General features: G+C 48.4%; 1 protein-coding gene across 2 annotated transcripts in view; it reads left to right on the plus strand.

Annotated features, from left to right (window-relative positions):
- KIF13B (kinesin family member 13B) overlaps window positions 1-22,656 on the plus strand; it is a 253,808-nt gene that overhangs the window by 218,507 nt on the left and 12,645 nt on the right. The window contains exons 38-39 of one of the 2 annotated variants that reach the window (XM_075341260.1): window positions 15,872-15,937; window positions 20,752-21,739. In XM_075341260.1, coding sequence (XP_075197375.1) covers window positions 15,872-15,937; window positions 20,752-21,739 — 1,054 coding nt within the window. The remainder of the gene's footprint in view (window positions 1-15,871; window positions 15,938-20,751; window positions 21,740-22,656) is intronic. The other variant, XM_075341261.1, reaches the window with a different exon arrangement.

The raw sequence follows: 22,656 nt of genomic DNA on the forward strand, positions 1-22,656 counted from the left end.
GTCTTGTTTCCAGGCCTTTAAGCTCTGCTTTCTCTCTCCGTGTCTTGCTATTGTCTGAAGCCCGCTGTCTGCTGGATATCTCCGAGGAGTGGGGACTGCGCTGCCAAAGTCATTGCTTATCTAATAAACTCCTAGCATGCGATTATCCATTAGCAGGGTCACGTCGGGCCGAGGAGATGGAAGCAGCGGTCCTGGTGTGGCAGGACTACTAGTCCCATCCTCTTTTTGTTTTACCTGCCTCCTTTGTTTTGTCTCGGCATCGCAATCATTAGGTTAATCTTCAGGGAGGTGCAAAGACTTTTTTCAGGCTCCCGGCGCAGTCCGCCCAGTGATTTAGGGCGCTGGGCGCAGACAGATTGCTGTCTTGCACTTTTCTTTCATATTAAGGTTATTTCTGTGTTTTGACAATGACGTGATTTGTGCAGTAAGGAATTAATGACTCGTGAAAGTAAATGACACTAATGTCATCCATCTCCAGCCGCCAGGGCCCTACCTCACTCACATCTATTAAAGTGACAGGCGCTTTCACAAGGTGAAGGATTAACCCCACATTTGTGCAACTTGCAGCGTCAGGTGGATCTTATCGATTCTTCCCGACAACCAGGTTGAATAGCGGCTGGAGGCTTTGTGTTTTAATCAGTGCGGAATTGCTGGTTCTGGTCTCCGTGGCTCGTCTGGATCATCAGTCTCATCCTTCAATTAAGAGTTGCAAGCAACAAATCGAAACTGTATGTAGACTACCGGCTATGCTCATAACCTCTGTGCCAAAGACCTATTCAACTTCTACTGGTGATGCTCTTATGGCCTCCAGAATATGGAACCCCGCACCCCAACTCACGTTTCACCCTGCTTCCTCAGGGGGAAAGTATCCTATTGAGAGCAGGGGACAAAAATTCTCATATATACATGTCACTGGGTCCTCCGGTATCACACAATCAATAGAGCGAGAGATGAGTGAGCAATCCAAAGAACCTTTATTCCAAGCAATCCAGAAGGTCTATCAAAATAATCCACCACACAGAGGGTAAAATAGTCCAGTAATGTGATAAATGCCCTGAGGATCAGTCACAATCCTCCAGCAGTCCTTTTCCAGTGAAATCGTGGTTTCTCAGTGGCTCTCTGTGGTGCTGCTCGTAGCCTCTTCTTCTCCCCCAGAGGATGAATCTTCCTGCTTGTCTCTTCTCCTCAGCCAAACTGAATAATCTCTCAGGTAAACAGAGAGTTTGGGTGGATTCCAGGCCCCTCTTCCCCAGATTTAGGGACAAAAGCCCGGCAGGGGGGGGATTAACCTGCAAACAGGACAATGTACACACAAGGCAAGCAAATGTTAACTGATTTGGGCTAATTAACCTGCAGACAAGACATGGAATACACTGAATGAAACAAGGCTCCTAAAATACGAACCTACACAAAATGATACACAACCCACAATATCACACCATCACAATATAATTGCTCGGAGTCCCAGTATTGTGACCCACAACTATTTTTAATAACTCTCTCCTATCCAGCAGGTCATAAATTTTGTACCAATATAACCTTTTTAGCCGCCTTATACGCTTTAATTCACTGTCAATGAAATACATGTTCCTTTGAGCTAAAATATGTGGAACAATGGATATGGGAATATAGACTTGCATTACTGCTATGAAAAACATGTAAAAATTGAAATACTTAAAACTGGCCATTTTTGTGTGTTATGTGAGCCCAACAGCCAGCGACAAAGTGACCTCTTTTGTCTTTTTGTTGGGTCCCTGTCAAACTAATGCCTCTTTTTTATTTAAAACCTACAATTTATGGGCGGATAGGAACCTGCAAATGGAGAATTAAAATAGTAAAATAGCATAAGGCTGAAGAGCAGGAGCTCAATCAGAAGGTATTACCCTGTAATATAAGAAAAAAGACTGATTCCACATCCTGCCTCTCTAATAGTTGCACTCTGTTTGATAGGAGCCCAACAAAAAGGTCAAAAGGTCACCTTGCTCCTGGCTGTTGGGTTCATGTAAAACTGGCCATTTTTAAGTATCTCAATTTTTACATGTTTTTCATAGCAGTAATACATGTCTATATTCCCATATTCATTGTTACACATATCTTAGCGCTACAGAGTGCAGCTGTATCCTTTTTGTTACTATGCTTCATGTTCAGTTTGCTCCTGTTCACATTAGAAAGGTAGGATGTGCCATCAATCTTTTTCTTACATGTTTGGTTGATGCAAAACTCCACATTTTCACCCAGACTCCCTCACTGACATGCATGGTTCTATGGCTTGTTTTTTTTTTAGTGCCCATCAGCATTAAATTATCACCTGCGAGAACAAAGGATCGGGCATGTTAAAATTCAGCTTGCTCAATCCTTTGTTTCTTCGGCGCTCCATTGGGAGACCCAGACGATTGACGATTGGGTGTATAGCTACTGCCTCCGGAGGCCACACAAAGCATTACACTAAAAAGTGTAAGGCCCCTCCCCTTCTGGCTATACACCCCCCGTGGGATCACGGCTGCTCAGTTTTCAAGCTTTGTGCGAAGGAGGTCAGACATCCACGCATAGCTCCACTGTTTAGTCAGCAGTAGCTGCTGACTATGTCGGATGGAAGAAAAGAGGGCCCATACTAGGGCCCCCAGCATGCTCCCTTCTCACCCCACTCTTGTCGGGTGTTGTTAAGGTTGAGGTACCCATTGCGGGTACGGAGGCTGGAGCCCACATGCTGTTTTTCCTTCTCCATCCCCCTGAAGGGCTCTGGTGAAGTGGGATCTTACCGGCCTCCAGACTCTGAGGCCGGGCTCCATCCACAGACCCGGAGATCCTGCTGGATACGGAGCTGGGTACCATCAGGGACAAGGCCCTGCAACATTCAGGTACTCTGTGTCCCCGTGCAGACAGGCACAGACACACTCCAGCGTTGCTGGGTGTTCTAGTGCGCCGGGGACAGTAGCGCTGTGCGCCTGGGTTTTACTCACTACAGCTTAGCTGAGTGAGTTTGTGGGGAACTACCGCGCCGGCCGCCATGGAGGCAGCGGCGCGGCTGAGACTTGTGGTGCGCCGGGGACTTCGCGCCGACCGTGCTTTTACGACGGCAGCGCTGATAAATCTAGTCCCCGGCTTCTGCGGCCTAGTTACGTTCGTTCCCGCCCCCAGCCCTGTCAGTCAGGGCAGGGGAGAGACGCTGTACAGTAGTCAGCGCCGAGGGCTGGAGTCTTATTTACATACTCCAGCCCTCTCACTTGGCACAGTGGGACGCCAGTTCCCGCTCTTTGTCTGCAGCACGCCCACGGCCCGCCCCTCTTCACAGGACGCCGGCAGCCATTCCTGCACGCAGTCTGAGCTGGAGAACGGACATAGCCCTGGGAGACCCAGACAGGGGATTCTGGCGACCACACAACCGCTAGTAAGCGGGTGGTAAGCAGCACCTAGGTGCTGACCCCACTAGTGCCACAGTGTTGTTTTATGTACTTTTGTTTGTACATATATATATATATATATTGCACTGTACGGTCGCTTCTTGGCTTATACCCCTATATTGCTCTGAGGAGACAACAGCATGTCATCCGCAAAAAGCAAGGGTGCCAAGGCACGGGCTTTATATACTGCCTGTACCGCGTGTGGGGCTGATCTACCGGCAGGTTCCACTGACCCCCATTGTGTGCAATGTTCGGTCCCTGTGCCACTTCGTCAGCCGGAGTCTGTGCTAGTAGTGGCCCAGGCAGAGACGCCTGTGAACCCTGCCCCGGTGACGGGGACAGAGTTTGCAGTTTTTGCTGATAAGATGTCTGTGACTATGACAAAAATTCTAGAAACCTTGCAGTCCAGGCCGGTCACTCAGACCATGGGCACTGCTGATTCCATGTTTCCCGGTCCCCCTCAGTTGGAACTAATACGTGCTCCAAGGGGGTCCCAGGCATCACAGGCTGAAGGCTCTGACTCGGACGACAGTCCCAGGAAGCCTAAGCGAGCTCGCTGGGAGAGACACTCGGCGTCATCACGCTGGTCAGGGTCTCAGCGAGAGGATTCTCTGTATGATGAGACAGAGTTAGGTGATCAGGAGTCTAATCCTGAGACTGCTCTCAACCTGGATACCCCTGATGGTGACGCCATGGTAAATGATCTTATAGCGGCCATCAATAGACTGCTGGATATTTCTCCTCCAGCGGAGGAGGCAGCAGCACAGCAGGAGAAATTCCATTTTAGGTATCCCAAACGTAAATTGAGCTCTTTTCTGGACCACGCGGACTTCAGAGAAGCAGTCCAGAAACACCATGCTTCTCCAGATAAGCGTTTCTCCAAACGTCTTAAGGATACACGTTATCCCTTTCCCCCTGACGTGGTCAATTGCTGGACCCAGTGTCCAAAGGTGGACCCCCCAATCTCCAGGCTTGCGGCTAGATCCATAGTTGCAGTGGAAGATGGGGCTTCTCTTAAAGATGCCAATGACAGACAGATGGACCTTTGGTTGAAATCTGTCTATGAAGCTATCGGTGCGTCGTTTGCTCCAGCATTCGCAGCCGTGTGGGCACTCCAAGCTATTTCAGCTGGTCTAGCGCAGGTGGACTCGATCATACGTCCATCAGTGCCGCAAGTGGCGTCCTTGACCTCGCAAATGTCTGCGTTTGCGACTTACGCTATCAATGCGGTCTTGGACTCTACCAGCCGTACGTCAATGGCGTCCGCCAACTCGGTGGTGTTACGCAGAGCCTTATGGTTAAAAGAATGGAAAGCAGATTCTGCTTCCAAAAAATGCTTAACCAGTTTGCCATTATCTCAAGACAGGCTGTTTGGTGAGCAATTGGCGGAAATCATTAAACAGTCCAAGGGTAAGGACTCTTCCTTACCCCAGCCCAGATCAAACAAACCTCAGCAGTGGAAGGGACAGTCGAGGTTTCGGTCCTTTCGAGGTTCGGGCAGGACCCAATTCTCCTCGTCCAAAAGGACTCAGAAGGAGCAGAGGAGCTCAGATTCCTGGTGGACTCACTCACGTCCAAAGAAAGCAGCCGGAGGAACCGCTTCCAAGCCGGCTGCCTCATGACTTTCGGCCTCCTCTCTCCGCATCCTCGGTCGGTGGCAGGCTCTCCCGCTTTTGCGGCATTTGGCTGCCACAGGTCAAAGACCGGTGGGTAACAGACATTTTGTCTCACGGGTACCGGATAGAGTTCAGTTCTCGTCCTCCGCCTCGGTTCTTCAGAACTTCCCCACATCCCGACCGAGCCGATGCTCTTCTGCAAGCGGTGTGCTCTCTAAGGGCAGAGGGAGTGGTAATCCCTGTTCCTCTTCTGGAAAGAGGTCAGGGTTTTTACTCCAATCTATTTGTGGTGCCAAAAAAGGACGGCTCTTTCCGTCCTGTTCTGGACCTAAAACTGCTCAACAAGCACGTGAAAACCAGGCGGTTCCGGATGGAATCCCTCCGCTCCGTCATTGCCTCGATGTCTCAAGGAGATTTCCTAGCATCAATAGACATCAAAGATGCTTATCTCCACGTGCCGATTGCCCCAGAGCACCAGCGTTTTCTACGCTTCGTTATAGGAGACGAACACCTTCAGTTCGTAGCCCTGCCATTTGGTCTGGCGACAGCCCCACGGGTTTTCACCAAGGTCATGGCAGCAGTGGTAGCAGTCTTGCACTCTCAGGGACACTCGGTGATCCCTTACTTGGACGATCTACTTGTCAAGGCACCCTCTCAAGAGGCATGCCAACACAGCCTGAACGTTGCGCTGGAGACTCTCCAGACTTTCGGGTGGATCATCAACTTTTCCAAGTCCAATCTGTCACCGACCCAATCACTAACATATCTTGGCATGGAGTTTCATACTCTCTCAGCGATAGTGAAACTTCCGCTGGACAAACAGCGTTCCCTACAGACAGGGGTGCACTCTCTCCTTCAGGGCCAGTCGCATCCCTTAAGACGCCTCATGCACTTCCTGGGGAAGATGGTGGCAGCAATGGAGGCAGTTCCGTTTGCCCAGTTTCATCTGCGCCCACTTCAATGGGACATTCTCCGCCAATGGGACGGGAAGTCGACGTCCTTGGACAGGAAAGTCTCCCTTTCCCAGACGGCCAAGGACTCTCTTCAATGGTGGCTTCTTCCCACCTCATTATCACAGGGAAGGTCCTTCCTACCCCCATCCTGGGCGGTGGTCACGACAGACGCGAGTCTGTCAGGGTGGGGAGCAGTTTTTCTCCACCACAGGGCTCAGGGTACGTGGACTCAGCAGGAGTCCACCCTTCAGATCAATGTTCTGGAAATCAGGGCAGTGTATCTTGCCCTACAAGCCTTTCAGCAGTGGCTGGAAGGAAAGCAGATCCGAATTCAGTCGGACAACTCCACAGCGGTGGCATACATCAACCACCAAGGCGGGACACGCAGTCGGCAAGCCTTCCAGGAAGTCCGGCGGATTCTGATGTGGGTGGAAGCCACGGCCTCCACAATATGCGCAGTTCACATTCCCGGCGTAGAAAACTGGGAAGCGGACTTCCTCAGTCGCCAGGGTATGGACGCAGGGGAATGGTCCCTTCACCCGGACGTGTTTCAGGAAATCTGTCGCCGCTGGGGAAGGCCGGACGTCGATCTAATGACGTCCCGGCACAACAACAAGGTCCCAACTTTCATGGCACGGTCTCGCGATCACAGAGCTCTGGCGGCAGACGCCTTAGTGCAAGATTGGTCGCAGTTCCAACTGCCCTATGTGTTTCCCCCTCTGGCACTCTTGCCCAGAGTGCTACGCAAGATCAGGTCCGATTGCCGCCGCGCCCTGCTCGTCGCCCCAGACTGGCCGAGAAGGTCGTGGTATCCGGATCTGTGGCATCTCACGGTCGGCCAACCGTGGGCGCTACCAGACCGGCCAGACTTACTGTCACAAGGGCCGTTTTTCCATCTGAATTCTGCGGCCCTGAACCTGACTGTGTGGCCATTGAGTCCTGGATACTAGCATCTTCAGGATTATCTCAAGGGGTCGTGGCCACCATGAGACAGGCTAGGAAGCCCACGTCTGCTAAGATCTACCACAGAACGTGGAAGATTTTCTTATCCTGGTGCTCGGCACAGGGAGTGTCCCCCTGGCCATTTGCATTGCCTACTTTTCTTTCCTTCCTGCAATCTGGTTTGGAAAAAGGCTTATCGCTCGGCTCCCTTAAAGGGCAAGTCTCAGCGCTATCGGTATTTTTTCAAAAGCGTCTAGCACGACTTCCTCAGGTACGCACGTTCCTGCAGGGGGTTTGTCACATCGTCCCTCCGTACAAACGGCCGTTAGATCCATGGGATCTGAACAGGGTACTAGTTACTCTCCAGAAGCCGCCCTTCGAGCCTCTGAAAGATGTTTCACTTTCCCGGCTCTCACAGAAAGTGGCCTTTCTGGTAGCGGTCACGTCTCTTCGGAGGGTATCCGAGCTGGCAGCGCTGTCATCCAAAGCTCCCTTCCTGGTTTTTCACCAGGACAAGGTAGTGCTGCGCCCGATTCAGGAGTTTCTCCCTAAGGTGGTATCCTCTTTTCACCTCAATCAGGATATCTCCTTGCCTTCCTTTTGTCCTCATCCAGTTCATAGGTATGAAAAGGATTTGCATTTGTTGGATCTCGTGAGAGCACTCAGAATCTACATTTCCCGCACGGCGCCCCTGCGCCGCTCGGATGCACTCTTTGTCCTTGTCGCTGGTAAGCGCAAAGGATCGCAGGCTTCCAAATCCACCCTGGCTCGATGGATCAAGGAACCAATTCTTGAAGCCTACCGTTCTGCCGGACTTCCGGTTCCATCAGGGCTGAAGACCCATTCTACCAGAGCCGTGGGTGCGTCCTGGGCATTACGACACCAGGCTACGGCTCAACAGGTGTGCCAGGCAGCTACCTGGTCGAGTCTGCACACTTTCACCAAACATTATCAGGTGCATACCTACGCTTCGGCGGACGCCAGCCTAGGTAGAAGAGTCCTGCAGGCGGCGGTTGCCTCCTCGTAGGAGAGGGCTGTTTTGCAGCTCTCACTTGAGGTATTACTTTACCCACCCAGGGACTGCTTTTGGACGTCCCAATCGTCTGGGTCTCCCAATGGAGCGCCGAAGAAGAAGGGAATTTTGTTACTTACCGTAAATTCCTTTTCTTCTAGCTCCAATTGGGAGACCCAGCACCCGCCCTGTTTCCTTCGGGATTTTTGTTTTTTTCGGGTACACATGTTGTTCATGTTGAACGGTTTTCAGTTCTCCGATGTTACTTCGGATTGAATTTGTTTAAACCAGTTATTGGCTTTCCTCCTTCTTGCTTTAGCACTAAAACTGAGCAGCCGTGATCCCACGGGGGGTGTATAGCCAGAAGGGGAGGGGCCTTACACTTTTTAGTGTAATGCTTTGTGTGGCCTCCGGAGGCAGTAGCTATACACCCAATCGTCAATCGCCTGGGTCTCCCAATTGGAGCTAGAAGAAAAGGAATTTACGGTAAGTAACAAAATTCCCTTCTTTTCCCGCATATCTACCATCCGGGGAGGGTCAGGCTACTAGTAATCACATCAGATAATTGTCCGGTCCTGTGAAAATCTGCTGGGTGCATACCTCTCGAGGAAATGGGAACAGCATGCAGTTCATCTTCTGGTCAAGTTTGGGTTTCATTTGTTGACTTTTAGAAATTTAATCTTCTTTAAAAGGTAACTCTCCAGATATTCCTGTAAAAAAAGAAAAAAATAGCACACCCCTGCTCAAAGGGAGACCTGTTGTGAATACATTTGAATTAGATTCCAGTTTGGGGCTCCCTCTTGTGGTCAGTGCTGGTAGTGCAGTTGACTTGCTGAATGGGAACCAGCCAGCTGAGGAGGATTGGCAATCAGGCCATTCATATTGGGCCTATATAACGGAGTAGTTTCCTTCAGTTCCTTGCCTGTGCTCAATGTATCGCCTGTGTGCTAAGGACATTCTGAAACCAGCCCTTTTTCTCTGTGTCTACCAGAACTCCTCTCAGAGAAGTTGGTCTTTGTACCTCTGCTTATTTTTTTCACTTTTTTTGTTATTTTGCCTTTGGAGTTCTTGGTAGAGTTGGATCATTCCATGCTGGGAATGTCTGTGTACCTTGCTCCATGTTCTGCTATGTATTGTGTTTTGTCATGCTTGGTACTAAATTCAGTCCTTCTATATCAGTGTTTGTCTTGGATCCCAGTAACACCAGAGTACTGATATAGTGGGGGAGAGCCTGTGTGGGCTCAGGGCTTTTCCATATCGGGCGAGCTGAGATTTATTCTGTTTTTACGGCTGCAGTCAGTGCTATTTCCTATTCTTTCCTATGCAGATAGTTTGGGCCTCATCTTTGCTGAATCTGTTCTCTAGCTACGTATTGTGTTTTCTTATATCACCGTAGTCTTTACATGTGGGGGGCTATCTATATCTTTGGGGACTACTCCGAGGCAGATTAGCTTTTCTAATATTTCTCTCTGTAAGAATATTTAGTTCTCTGGCTGTGTCGAGGCGACCAGGTCATCGTAGGCTCGTCCCACGGCTAATTCTAGTTGTGTGTCAGTATTAGGTCTGCAGTCTGTTAAGGTTACAGCCACTCTGGTTATTTTTTGGGTTTCCGAGTTTTTGTCCGATTTCTGATCCTCCTCGGCCACTGAATCATTAGAGACCATACAAAGGTTAAAGTAGAACAGAATGGACAGTTTTACCATAAGTTATCGTTGTCTGGTTTAGTGACATTTTGTCCAAACGACGAGCGTTTATAATCGTAAACACCAGTTGTGCTGTGTTTTTGGTTTTTTTGCCCCAACTTCATTTAGTTGACAAACTGTAGTATTGGCTGATGTGTTTTGAGTCCTCAATGAACCATCGTTAGCTCGACAGACAGTTTTCATGTAATCTGTATGGGGACCTTAAATGTGAAACCTGCGAAATCGGCCAGGACCTCAGAGGCAAGCTTCAACTGTCGGCCACTTAAGGAAAAAATGTAGTATTTTTATAGCGCCGGTTCACATTAATTGTTACAGAATTTCTCTACACTGGTAAACACAGGGATGTCCCAAGCTGGGAACTCCTCTCCATCCATAAGCATTTTTGGGATATGTGGGCAGGATGAGCCCTTAGAGGGAGCCCATCAGAAACATGTACTCCCCAAATTCATATGACTGTACAGCCCTTGGAAAGATACGCAAGTTGATCCCTTTATGACCCCAAAAGCAAAGCGCCAGCAGTGAGAAAGTTCTGTATATACAGTGTGTCCACCCATATCCTGTCCACCGCCATTAACTTGAGAACAGCGGCTGCTATAGGCATAGAAGTGGTGTCTAGGTATAGTAAAGTAGCCATGCACTACGCAATGAAACCACCTATAGCGCCACCTGGTGGAAAACAACGGAGTTAGTGTTTTTATCTCAAACAGAACAGGATAGAGGGGAAAAAAAGTGAATTACAAAGTTGTAGAGCATCATCCATTCGATACGAATCGACACCTTGCATACAGAAATGCTATGATTAGAATGTGTAAAACTCCCAAGGCTGCGGACGTGAAGCGATACCTCATGGAGACCTTCCTACAAGTCATTGGGTATGGTGGCTGTGTGCAGTGGCCTCCACGCTCACCTGACCCCATTGGACTTCTTTCTGTGAGGTCACATCAAACAGCAGGTGTATGCGACCCCTCCACCAACATTGCAGGACCTACAACGACGTATCACAGATGCTTGTGCAAACGTGTCACCTACCATATTGCACAACGTGCAGCAAGATACAGTATGCTGTGCAGAGGCCAGATGTGCATTGCAGCTGACGGGGGACACTTTGAGCATCAAAGTTACATGAGTGCCATATGCATGACCAGCATTCAATGTTTTGGGGGAATCATGGGTTTCATATCATAGCATTTCTGTATGCAAGATGTCGATTCGTATTGAATTGATGATGCCCTACAACTTTGTAATTCACTTTTTTTTTCTCTCTCTTGTTCCGTTTTCGAGATAAAAATGCTAACTCTGTTGTTTTCTACCAGGTGGCATTATAGGTGGTTTCATTGCGTAGTGCATGGCTATTTTACTATACCTAGACACCACTTCTATGCCTATAGCTGCCGCCGTTCTCCAGTTAATGGCGGTGGACAGAAAAAGTCTGACAGGTTCCTTTTAATATTTTCATGTAACAGTACAGCAATACCTGATTTTCTACGTTGCCATTTTATTCTATGTTAAAAGGTAACCGGAAGCCAAGGAGAACAAACTCGAGACTTGTATATGTCTAAGTAGTCTGGGTGACTCTGACGACAGAGCTCCGTTCCCGCTAAAATTGGCTACTGGAACTTTTGGAATCTTGGACCTTTCTTTATTCCAAGGGACGGCTTGGGCGGGAACATGTCTCTTATTCCTTATGAGCCTCCTTGCCCCGACTTCTGTCTTCCATCTGTAGCTTATGACTTTTTTTTTTTTTTTTTTTCCCCGTCTTGGCCAAGTTTGGTTTCTTTTTTTTTTTTTTTTAAACATCTTTTTATTGAATTTTAACCGAATAGTTTGGTTTCTTACAAAAATTTCTTCATGTAAAATTTTATCCTAGAACTATCACAAGTTCTTAAACAATGCTTTTTTTTTTCTTTATCCAAAATCCTTAACCCTATTACTTTTACCTTTTTTTTTTTTCCTTCTCTTATTTTTTTCAACTAAGTATCTTCTTCTTCCCATAAGGTCCTCAGCCCGGTGTCCTCTCCTTCAAGAAAACAATCCAATGAAGCGTCCCTCCCAGAAGGTGCTAAACAACATTTTTATCTTTACTAAGTGTCCTCACTACTGCCCTCCTCATTTTAGAAACCGTTATAATCCCATGTCCTTTTTTTTTTTTTTTCTTTTTCTTCTGCAAAACTTTTCAAACAGACTGTCCTCGTCCTCTTCTTCCAAAAACATCCTCCACCTGGTCAACTTTGTGTTTCCCAAAAAGTACCTAATTTAATTATGGTTCATAACCTGAAACGCGTGTCAAGTTTTTCCTAAAAAATCCTCAGCCTATTTAGTGTGTTTTCAGTTTGTTTTTTTAACCCTTTCATCCAAGTGTCCTCTTTGTCCTAAAAGATCCTCACCCTAGAAGCCTTTTCTACTTTTTATCAGGGGTGCTTGCCCTAGTTGTTTGGGGTTTTTTTTTCTACCCTTCCACCTTTTTATGCCCCTTTGTTTATGGAAATTCTGTCATCCAAGTATTATCCTTTTCCCACTTGGTCATCACCCTAGTTTCCTTTTTTTGGAAAACCTTTCCACCAACTGTCATCTTCCTTGTAAGTAGTCCTCAGCCTAGTACCCTTTTCTTTTTGCAAACCCAGACAACCACATTTATCATCTTCAAAAAAAGGTTCCTCCACCTAGTAGAAAAAAAACAAAAGGTGAAATTTTCACATTGGCGACCAAGCCAAAGATGGGGGATATATATATATATATATATATATATATATATATATATATATATATATATATATATATATATATATATATATATATATATATATATATATATATATATATATATATATACAAGGGTGGAGAGCATACATACCAGGATGGGTCGAGAAAGGGGAGACCTATAAATCCAGATGGAGGATGTATATATCAGGAAGGGGAAATATATACCAGAATGGGCCCAGGATGTGGAACATATATACCACGATGGGCCCAAGATGTGAGACATATATACCAGGATGGGCCCAGGATGTGGAACATATATACCAGGATGGGCCCAGGATGTGGAACATATATACCAGGATGGGCCCAGGATGTGAGACATATACCAGGATGGGCCCAGAAGGGGCGACATTACTACATTATGTAGGGGAGGGGAACACTTATGTCTTTAGAATGCCACAAGGGCTCATACATCTGACTAACATGCAGAGGGAAGGTACCGGTCCATATTTTGTACAAAGGCCCATCAGACTCTATTTACCCACTGTCCAAAATTTATTCAACCCAGAATCCTTTTTCTGGGTAACCTTTCAATGTCTCGTCCTCTTTTCGGGAAAAAAAAAAAATCTTAACCCTAGTAAAATCTTCTTTTTGGAAACCCTTTCAAACAAGTGTCCTCTTCTTTTCAAAAGATCCATAACCTAGTAACTTTTTCTTCTTTGAATCCCTATAGACCAAGTTTTCCCTTCATGGTTCCCCAACCTCGTGTCCCGTCTCCATCTTGTGCCCACATTTCAGCTTTGTGCTGTCGTCTAATGCCGGCGTCACATGGTACGATATATCATGCGATATGTCGGCGGGGTCACGGAATTCGTGACGCACATCCGGCACAGTTAGAGATGTCATACCGTGTGACACCTCCGAACCACTGTGAACGAGCAAAAATACTCACCTTATCGTTGCTCGTTGACACGTCGTTCATTTTCAAAATGTCGGTCCTCCTTCTGTGCTCCGGTTGTTCATCGTTCCCGAGGCAGCACACATCGCTCCGTGTGACACCCCGGGAACGACGAACACCGCTTACCTGCGTCCCGCCGGCAATGAGGAAGGAGGTGGGCGGGATGTTACGTCCCGCTCATCTCCGCCCCTCCGCTTCTATTGGGCGGCGGCTGTGTGACATCGCTGTGACGCTGAATGTCCCTCCCCCTTCAGGAATAGGATGTTCGCCGCCCACAGCGAGGTCATGCGGGAGGTAAGTGCGTGTGACGGGGGTTTAACGACTTTGTGCGCCACGGGCAACTAATTGCCCGTGACGCACAAACGACGGGGGCGGGTCCGATCGCTCATACCATCGCACGATAGATCGTACAGTGTAACGCTGGCATAAGTTTACTGCCCTTTTATTCTTGGAAAACCTTGAAACCAAATTTTTCCCTTTTTCTTTCCCCAGCCTGGCTCCTCTCTTTCCCCAGCCTGGCTCCTCTCTTTCCCCAGCCTGGCTCTTCTCTTTCCCCAGCCTGGCTCTTCTCTTTCCCCAGCCTGGCTCTTCTCTTTCCCCAGCCTGGCTCTTCTCTTTCCCCAGCCTGGCTCTTCTCTTTCCCCAGCCTGGCTCTTCTCTTTCCCCAGCCTGGCTCTTCTCTTTCCCCAGCCTGGCTCCTCTCTTTCCCCAGCCTGGCTCCTCTCTTTCCCCAGCCTGGCTCCTCTCTTTCCCCAGCCTGGCTCCTCTCTTTCCCCAGCCTAGTGTCATCTGATTTTTGGAAACCTTCACGACCAAGCATCCTCTTCTTCTCCTCAATGACTCTTTGGCCTAGGAACCTCTGATTTTTGGAAACCCCATTAACAAAATGTCCTTTTATCCCCAAATGGCCTTCTGCTTAGGAGCTACTTTTTCTTGGAAACCTTTCCCACCACATGTCCTCTTCTTCCAAAAAGGTCCTCAACCAAGTGTCCACTTCTCTTCAGAAGCCTTTTCTAGCCTTACATCCTCTTCTATGTGAAATGGTCCTCTCTAATGCCCTCCTCCCCCCTAATCTGCCCACCCAATTTCTATGTCTTTACCTAAATCATTTCAACCAAGTCCCCCGACTCCTCAACTCAACCCAATGTCTCCAGTTTTATTTTATTATTTTTTCATGTTTGTTCTGTAATTTGTATATAATATATAAAGTGCTCACAAGAGCCAAATTAAATGCACAATAAAATAAATTATCTCCTTATACAGGAAAAGGCGCTCATTATTCCGCTAATGACCGTAAGATGCTCATGTTTTATTATCTGGTCGAACCAATTAAGAACAAAAATTAAAAATAAATTAAAAAATGTAAAAGATAAAATTTATGATTTATAAATGTCCAAGATTAATTTTTCTTTCTGTGTATGCTGATCCTTTTTGCCTGTCTCCCAGCAAATACCTGGTTAAACCCTTTAAGAGTAACCTGTCTCATCTTTCCCTCCATTTCCTATGACAGCCCCTATAATAGACGTCCTTAACCTTATTTATAGAGCGATCAGGTGGAAATAGACCTTGCTCTTCTCAGCTTTCTGATGGCTTCAATCCAGGAGGGACCCGTAAAGAGCCGCTTGTCAGAGCATTATGTCTACAGACATGAGATATATGGCGATTCGGGCTGAGCTAGCGGTGATGTCCTGTTCCGCTACGGTGTAGCCATCACTACTTATGTAATATATGGGCAGATGCTCGGAACTGATAAAGAGCTCGGCGTTTCCTAATACATCGGCCCTATTACCTTTCCATTTGTGTGTGTTGTGATTGTGTCCAGGGGAGAGATTCGGCAAAAATGATTAAGGTGAACCCAAAGTTGATCGGCTCATAGACCGACGTCTAACGAAGACAAGTTGTGAATTTAATGATTAGAATTTATTCTTTTTATGTCCAATATGATTTCTTTTTTTTTTAAGAATGTTTGTTTTTATCCTTATTGTTTTAGAATTTTTTTTGTATTTTTTTTAGACATTTTTTAGTATTATAATATTTTTAGATATACTTTTGATGTTCAATATGATTTCTTTAGAATGTACTTATTATTTTGAATTTGTTTTAGTATTTCTTTACAGTTTTTTTATATTTTTAGATATTCTTTTGATGTTCAATATGATTCCTTTAAAATATATTTATTATTGTTTAGAATTTTTAGTGGGGTTTTTTTTAGACTTTACTATCTTTAGACGTTCAATTCGATTTCTTTAGAATGTATTTCTTATTGTTTAGGTTTTTTTTATTTTAGACATTTATTAATTGTAATATTTTTAGCTATAGATTTTTTTTTTTTTTCTTTGCAGCTCTTCCTTTCATTTTTTTTTTTATTAATCCCACTACCTTGTTGCCGAAATTTGGTGATTCAGATTCAGTTTGTGCAGTCTGCGGTTTAGAGTGTAACACTTTAGAGCCTTTTTAAAGTTCATAGAGCATGTTGGGAGTTGTTGTTTTTTTTTTTTTTCACCTGTGATATTAGCCAAATCCCCACATTGCAATATTGAACTCTGCTGTAGTGATTCAGATGAAGGATAATGTGGTTTTTCTTTCTAGCAGGCCGTCCCCCGGATTGTAGTCCAGTCGGCCAGTGTTGATGATGGCGCTTTTAAGCCTAAGCTGGTGAGTGGTCACAGCAGGACAACCTGCCATGTTCATCTAAAATCCTGCTAAGATATAAAGTTTGATTGTTTTTGGGCTGAGGAGAGCAGTGATGTGTGGGGCAGCGTCTCGGCGGGCTGAGGGGAGCAGCGATGTGTGGGGCAGCGTCTCGGCGGGCTGAGGGGAACAGCGATGTGTGGGGCAGCGTATCGGCAGGCTGAGGGGAGCAGCGATGTGTGGGGCAGGGTCTCGGTGGGCTGAGGGGGAGCACTGATCTGTGGGGCATTGTCGTGGGGGCTAAGGGAGAGGAGCGAGCTGAGGGGAACAGTCATCTTTGGGGCAGCGTTATGGGGAGCTGTGGGGGGGCAGTCATCTATGAGGCAGTATCGCAGGGACCAGCAATCTCTGGGGCAGCATCGTGGGTACCTGTGGAGACCTATATATCAGCATCGCGGGGGTTGAGGGGAGCAGCCGTCTGTGGGGCACCATCGTTAGGAGTTGAGAAAAGCAGCAATGTGTGGGGTAGCGTCTCTGCAGGCTAAGGGAAGCAGTGATCTGTAGGGGAGCGGCGATCTGTGGGGCAGTATAGCGAGGAGCTGTGGGGAGCAGCGATCTGTGGGGCAGCATAGCGAGGAGCTGAGGGGAGCAGCGATCTGTGGGGCAGCATAGCGAGGAGCAGCGATGTGTGAGGCAGTATAGCGAGGAGCTGACGGGAGCAGCGATGTGTGGGGCAGTATAGCAAGAAGCTGAGAGAAGCAGCGATGTGTGGGGCAGTATAGTGAGGAACTGAGGGGAGCAGCGATGTGTGGGGCAGTATAGCGAGGAGCTGAGGGGAGCAGCGATCTGTGGGGCAGCATAGTGAGGAGCAGCGATGTGTGAGGCAGTATAGCAAGGAGCTGAGGGGAGCAGCGATGTGTGGGGCAGCATAGTGAGGAGCAGCGATGTGTGAGGCAGTATGGCGAGGAGCTTAGGGGAGCAGCGATCTATGGGGCAGCATAGTGAGGAGCAGCGATGTGTGAGGCAGTATGGCGAGGAGCTGAGGGAAGCAGCGATGTGTGGGGCAGCATAGTGAGGAGCAGCGATGTGTGAGGCAGTATGGCGAGGAGCTGAGGGAAGCAGCGATGTGTGGGGCATTATAGCGAGGAGCTGAGGGGAGCAGCGATGTGTGGGGCAGCATAGTGAGGAGCAGCGATGTGTGAGGCAGTATGGCGAGGAGCTGAGGGAAGCCGCGATGTGTGGGGCAGCATAGTGAGGAGCAGCGATGTGTGAGGCAGTATGGCGAGGAGCTGAGGGAAGCAGCGATGTGTGGGGCAGCATAGTGAGGAGCAGCGATGTGTGAGGCAGTATGGCGAGGAGCTGAGGGAAGCAGCGATGTGTGAGGCATTATAGCGAGGAGCTGAGGGGAGCAGCGATGTGTGGGGCAGCATAGTGAGGAGCAGCGATGTGTGAGGCAGTATGGCGAGGAGCTGAGGGAAGCCGCGATGTGTGGGGCAGCATAGTGAGGAGCAGCGATGTGTAAGGCAGTATGGCGAGGAACTGAGGGAAGCAGCGATGTGTGGGGCAGCATAGCGAGGAGCAGCGATGTGTGAGGCAGTATAACGAGGAGCTGAGGGGAGCAGCGATATGTGGGGCAGCATAGTGAGGAGCAGCGATGTGTGAGGCAGTATGGCGAGGAGCTGAGGGGAGCAGCGATGTGTGAGGCAGTATGGCGAGGAGCTGAGGGAAGCAGCGATGTGTGGGGCAGTATAGTGAGGAGCTGAGGGGAGCAGCGATCTGTGGGGCAGCATAGTGAGGAGCAGCGATGTGTGAGGCAGTATAGCGAGGAGCTGAGGGGAGCAGCGATGTGTGGGGCAGTATAGCGAGGAGCTGAGGGAAGCAGCGATGTATGGGGCAGTATAGTGAGGAGCTGAGGGGAGCAGCGATGTGTGAGGCAGTATGGCGAGGAGCTGAGGGAAGCAGCGATGTGTGGGGCAGTATAGTGAGGAGCTGAGGGGAGCAGCGATCTGTGGGGCAGCATAGTGAGGAGCAGCGATGTGTGAGGCAGTATAGCGAGGAGCTGAGGGGAGCAGCGATCTGTGGGGCAGCATAGTGAGGAGCATCGATGTGTGAGGCAGTATAGCGAGGAGCTGAGGGGATCAGCGATGTGTGGGGCAGTATAGCGAGGAGCTGAGGGGAGCAGTGATGTGTGAGGCAGTATAGCGAGGAGCTGAGGGGAGCAGCGATGTGTGGGGCAGTATAGCGAGGAGCTGAGGGGAGCAGCGATGTGTGGGGCAGTATAGCGAGGAGCTGAGGGGAGCAGCGATCTGTGGGGCAGCATAGTGAGGAGCAGCGATGTGTGAGGCAGTATAGCGAGGAGCTGAGGGGAGCAGCGATGTGTGGGGCAGTATAGCGAGGAGCTGAGGGGAGCAGCGATGTGTGGGGCAGTATAGCGAGGAGCTGAGGGGAGCAGCGATCTGTGGGGCAGCATTGTGAGGAGCAGCGATGTGTGAGGCAGTATAGCGAGGAGCTGAGGGGAGCAGCGATGTGTGGGGCAGTATAGCGAGGAGCTGAGGGGAGCAGCGATCTGTGAGGTAGCGGCGTGGGGAGAGGGCTGAGGGGAGCAGTGATCTGTGGGGCAGTATAGCGAGGAGCTGAAGGGAGCAGCGATCTGTGGGGCAGTATAGCGAGGAGCTGAAGGGAGCAGCGGTCTGTGGGGCAGCATAGTGAGGAGCAGCGATGTGTGAGGCAGTATAGCGAGGAGCTGAGGGGAGCAGCGATCTGTGGGGCAGCATAGTGAGGAGCATCGATGTGTGAGGCAGTATAGCGAGGAGCTGAGGGGAGCAGCGATGTGTGAGGCAGTATAGCGAGGAGCTGAGGGGAGCAGCGATCTGTGGGGCAGTATAGCGAGGAGCTGAGGGGAGCAGCGATCTGTGGGGCAGTATAGCGAGGAGCTGAGGGGAGCAGCGATCTGTGGGGCAGTATAGCGAGGAGCTGAGGGGAGCAGCGATCTGTGAGGTAGCGGCGCGGGGAGAGGGCTGAGGGGAGAAGTGATCTGTGGGACAGTAACATGGGGGCCTGTGGGGCACAGACATGCTGAATCTTTGTTAAACCTAGCTGAGGCAAGGCTCAAAATTTATCAACTGACAGAGCCAAGTTTGTCATTTCCCATAAGTCATTCTGATGTCTCCTCCTCAGTTTTGCATGGGACTGCTGGAGAGTTATTAGGTGGATGTTATTACATTATTTTATCTTTGAGTGACAGAACAAATCGCACAACACTTTAGAGAAGCGCTGACCTTCACCTCGGCTCCACCTGTACATCAGAGTTATGCCGTGAGGTATTCAACGATTCCGGTGTTCCCCTATACTGCACATCCAGAGCATGCTGGGAGATGTAGTGCAGCGGGCGGCCGGTCCTACACACTTGTGTGACCCCTCGTCCGTCATTGTGGCAGTAATTGTGTCTGGGGATGAAGACGCCCCCGTTCTTTGATGAAGTTTTAGCTTTTACTTACAGTTGAATTTCCAGGTCATGTCGAGCCCCCCTCCCCGGCGCGTCCCCCATAACTCTGCGCTCTGACAGACAGTATTGATTACCCAGGTTTAGTACATGTTGCCTCTGGGAAATAGATCTGAGAAATGGTCTGTTTAATCTCCGAAGCTGCCTCTAAATTCTTCACCTGTAAATTGACAGGCCCCAGGAAAATGGAGGGCGGTGGGGAAGAAAATTTGGAAGTGAAAAATAAATCTTTGGCAGCCGGTTGAAAATTCATGATTTATCCCGGCCTTAAGTGCAGCCAAAGAACTGCTAGAGACATATAGATCACCGCAGCCCTCCAGCTGCCATAAATCCTGCCGTCTGAGCGCGAGAGGACCCGGCCTGTCCCATAAATCACACTTCAAGTAAATATTAGGAGCAGAAATATTCCTTGTGCAGAGTTTGTCCTTTTGCAAGAGGTGATGGGCATGTGTCCCCTGCTGCGCGCCATTAACACTTCACAACCTGGACCACGTTAGGTGGCCCATAATGGGGGTTTACCGCCAAACCCTCCTGACAATGGCCGGTCACACCATGGATCGATTAAGAACTTCCCCTCATTACAGCTAGTGGGGATGGGGTGGACTTCTGACATGACGTGTCATTTTAATAATGCCACCAAAATGAGGAGGACAGTGACTCTGGAGTGTTCGACAAGACCACAATAAGTCTGTATGAGGACATCAATGCCAGATTTATACATGGATAATGCTGGACTGATGGAAAGTGGATAGTAAATTAGGTGGTAGATTGATGGAGGGGTGCATAAGGGATGGGCACATAGAGGGTGGACAGACAGACTCATAAAGGCATAGAGGACGGACGGACTGATAAGGGCATAGAAGACGGGCTGACTGACTGATAAAGGCATAGAAAACGGACAGACTGACAAAGGCATAGAGGACAGACGGACGAACAGACTGATAAAGGCATAGAGGACGGACTGACAGACCGATGGAGGCATAGAAGACGGACGGATGGACAGACTGATGGAGTCATAGAGGACGGATGGATCGATGGAGGCATAGAGGACGGACCAACCGACCGACTGACCTATGGAGGCATAGAGGACGGACAGACAGACCGACCAATGAAGTCATAGAGGACGGACGGACCGATAGTGGAGAGAAAGAAGGACGGACGGACGGACGGATTGGTGGATAAAGGAGGGGTGGACAGATAGGGGAAGGGTGGATGGATGGGTGGATAAAGGATGGATGGATAGAAAGGGGATGTGTGGGTGTTCCGCTCTCTTTGCTACTAATGTCATTATTTGTAGTGTCAGCCTTTTTAACTATTTTTTTTTTTTCTATCCCAGGTTAATCATGAGGAATGGGCTGGTATCCGGCAACCAGTAATTGCTCGCTCCCCGATACAAGATAAGAGAAGTGACAAGTCACCAGCAGTGCCTTCCCCACCAAAAATCTGCGATTCTCCAGTACAGGAGTCGCAGGAAGGACCTCCAAGCCCACTCAGCGAAGCTTCCAGTGGATACTTCTCCCATAGCGTCTCCACAGCCACGCTATCAGAGGCTGTAAGTACGGGAAGTGAAGTGCCTACAGGACAAACACCAAGCCCTGTGGCTACCGATATTAGCTTGACTACACTAGCTACCTCCCAAGAGCCTGAGAAATACCAAACCGGGAAGCCAGAAGTAGTATCTGATCAGCTTCTTCCCTCAAACAAACCTGATGTTGAAAAGGAGCTGGAGAAACCAAGAAACTCGAATCATAAGGAATTTCATGACTTAGGTTTTAGCAACACTAATGATAAAAAGCTGCATCCAAAAACATCAACTGTAGATGTCATTCAGGTTTTTTCTAGCGGACATGCAACTGTAGACCTCTCAAAAGACATTCCTTCCCAAGACAACAAGCTTACAGCAACGAGCCAAGGAGACCCCAAGGACTCTTCTGCACAAGGACCGAAACCTCTAACCACTGACCCAATCCAAAGTAAAGTTGTAGCGTCACCTTTCAAAATCCAGAAAGTGAAAACTTCTGAACTTAAGTCCTTCACACGGATGCTCGGAGACGATCAGGTAGAACCACCAAGTTTGGAAACGGTTGTGACAACAGGAGCTAAGTTAAAGGAAGGTAGGGAAAAGTTAAACGACCAAGTGGGAAGCGGTGACGAACCATCAGAAGCCATATCTGACTCGGAGGAATCTCAGGAGATTCCGGAGTGGTTGAAAGAGGGTGAATATGTGACTGTTGGGACCAATAAGAATGGTGTCGTGAGATACGTTGGGGCTGCAGACTTTCAGGAAGGAATGTGGGTCGGTGTGGAGCTCGATGTTCCTGCTGGTAAGAAATGTTTTTCAAAGGAGCTTAGACCTTAAACAAACCAACCGATCACATTCCACACCAGGTCCCTTAGAGGTTTGGTGGACTTCTATCTAACATCTGCAGCTGGCTTTACAGAGTATTAAAGTGCTAGTGTCACAATGTGACCCTACCATAATTTCTTATCTACCCCTTTAGAATCCCAATTTGTCCAATTTTCTATAGAGGCACATTCATCTACCTTTTGAGTGATCCAGACTAAAGGATTAATCACTTCTCCAGTCGATAGCTGATTAGGTTGATCTCCCAACACTGAGACCACCAATGATCACTAGACTGTAGTGGTCAAATAGTCCCCTATCACCTGACCAACAAGTAAAAAATTTCATCAGGTGAAATGATTTTTCTGGTTGCTGATTAAACTCTGATCAGAATAATTGATCCATTTATTTTGGATGGAGAAAGAAGGGAATTTTGTTACTTACCGTAAATTCCTTTTCTTCTAGCTCTTATTGGGAGACCCAGACGATTGGGGTATAGCTACTGCCCTCTGGAGGCCACACAAAGCACTACATCAAAAGTGCAAGGCCCCTCCTCCTCTGGCTATACCCCCCCCGTGGTATCACGGGTTCTCCAGTTTTAGTGCCAAAGCAAGAAGGAGGAAGCCAATAACTGGTTTAAACAAATTAACTCCGAATAACATCGGAGAACTGAAAAACCGTTCAACATGAACAACATGTGTACCCGCAATCAACAAAAAAACATCCCGAAGGACAACAGGGCGGGTGCTGGGTCTCCCAATAAGAGCTAGAAGAAAAGGAATTTACGGTAAGTAACAAAATTCCCTTCTTCTTCAGCGCTCTATTGGGAGACCCAGACGATTGGGACGTCCAAAAGCTGTCCCTGGGTGGGTAAAGAAATACCTCATGTTAGAGCTG

Source organism: Anomaloglossus baeobatrachus, chromosome 3 (genome assembly GCF_048569485.1).
Source record: "Anomaloglossus baeobatrachus isolate aAnoBae1 chromosome 3, aAnoBae1.hap1, whole genome shotgun sequence".
NCBI classification, from domain to species: Eukaryota; Metazoa; Chordata; class Amphibia; order Anura; family Aromobatidae; genus Anomaloglossus; species Anomaloglossus baeobatrachus.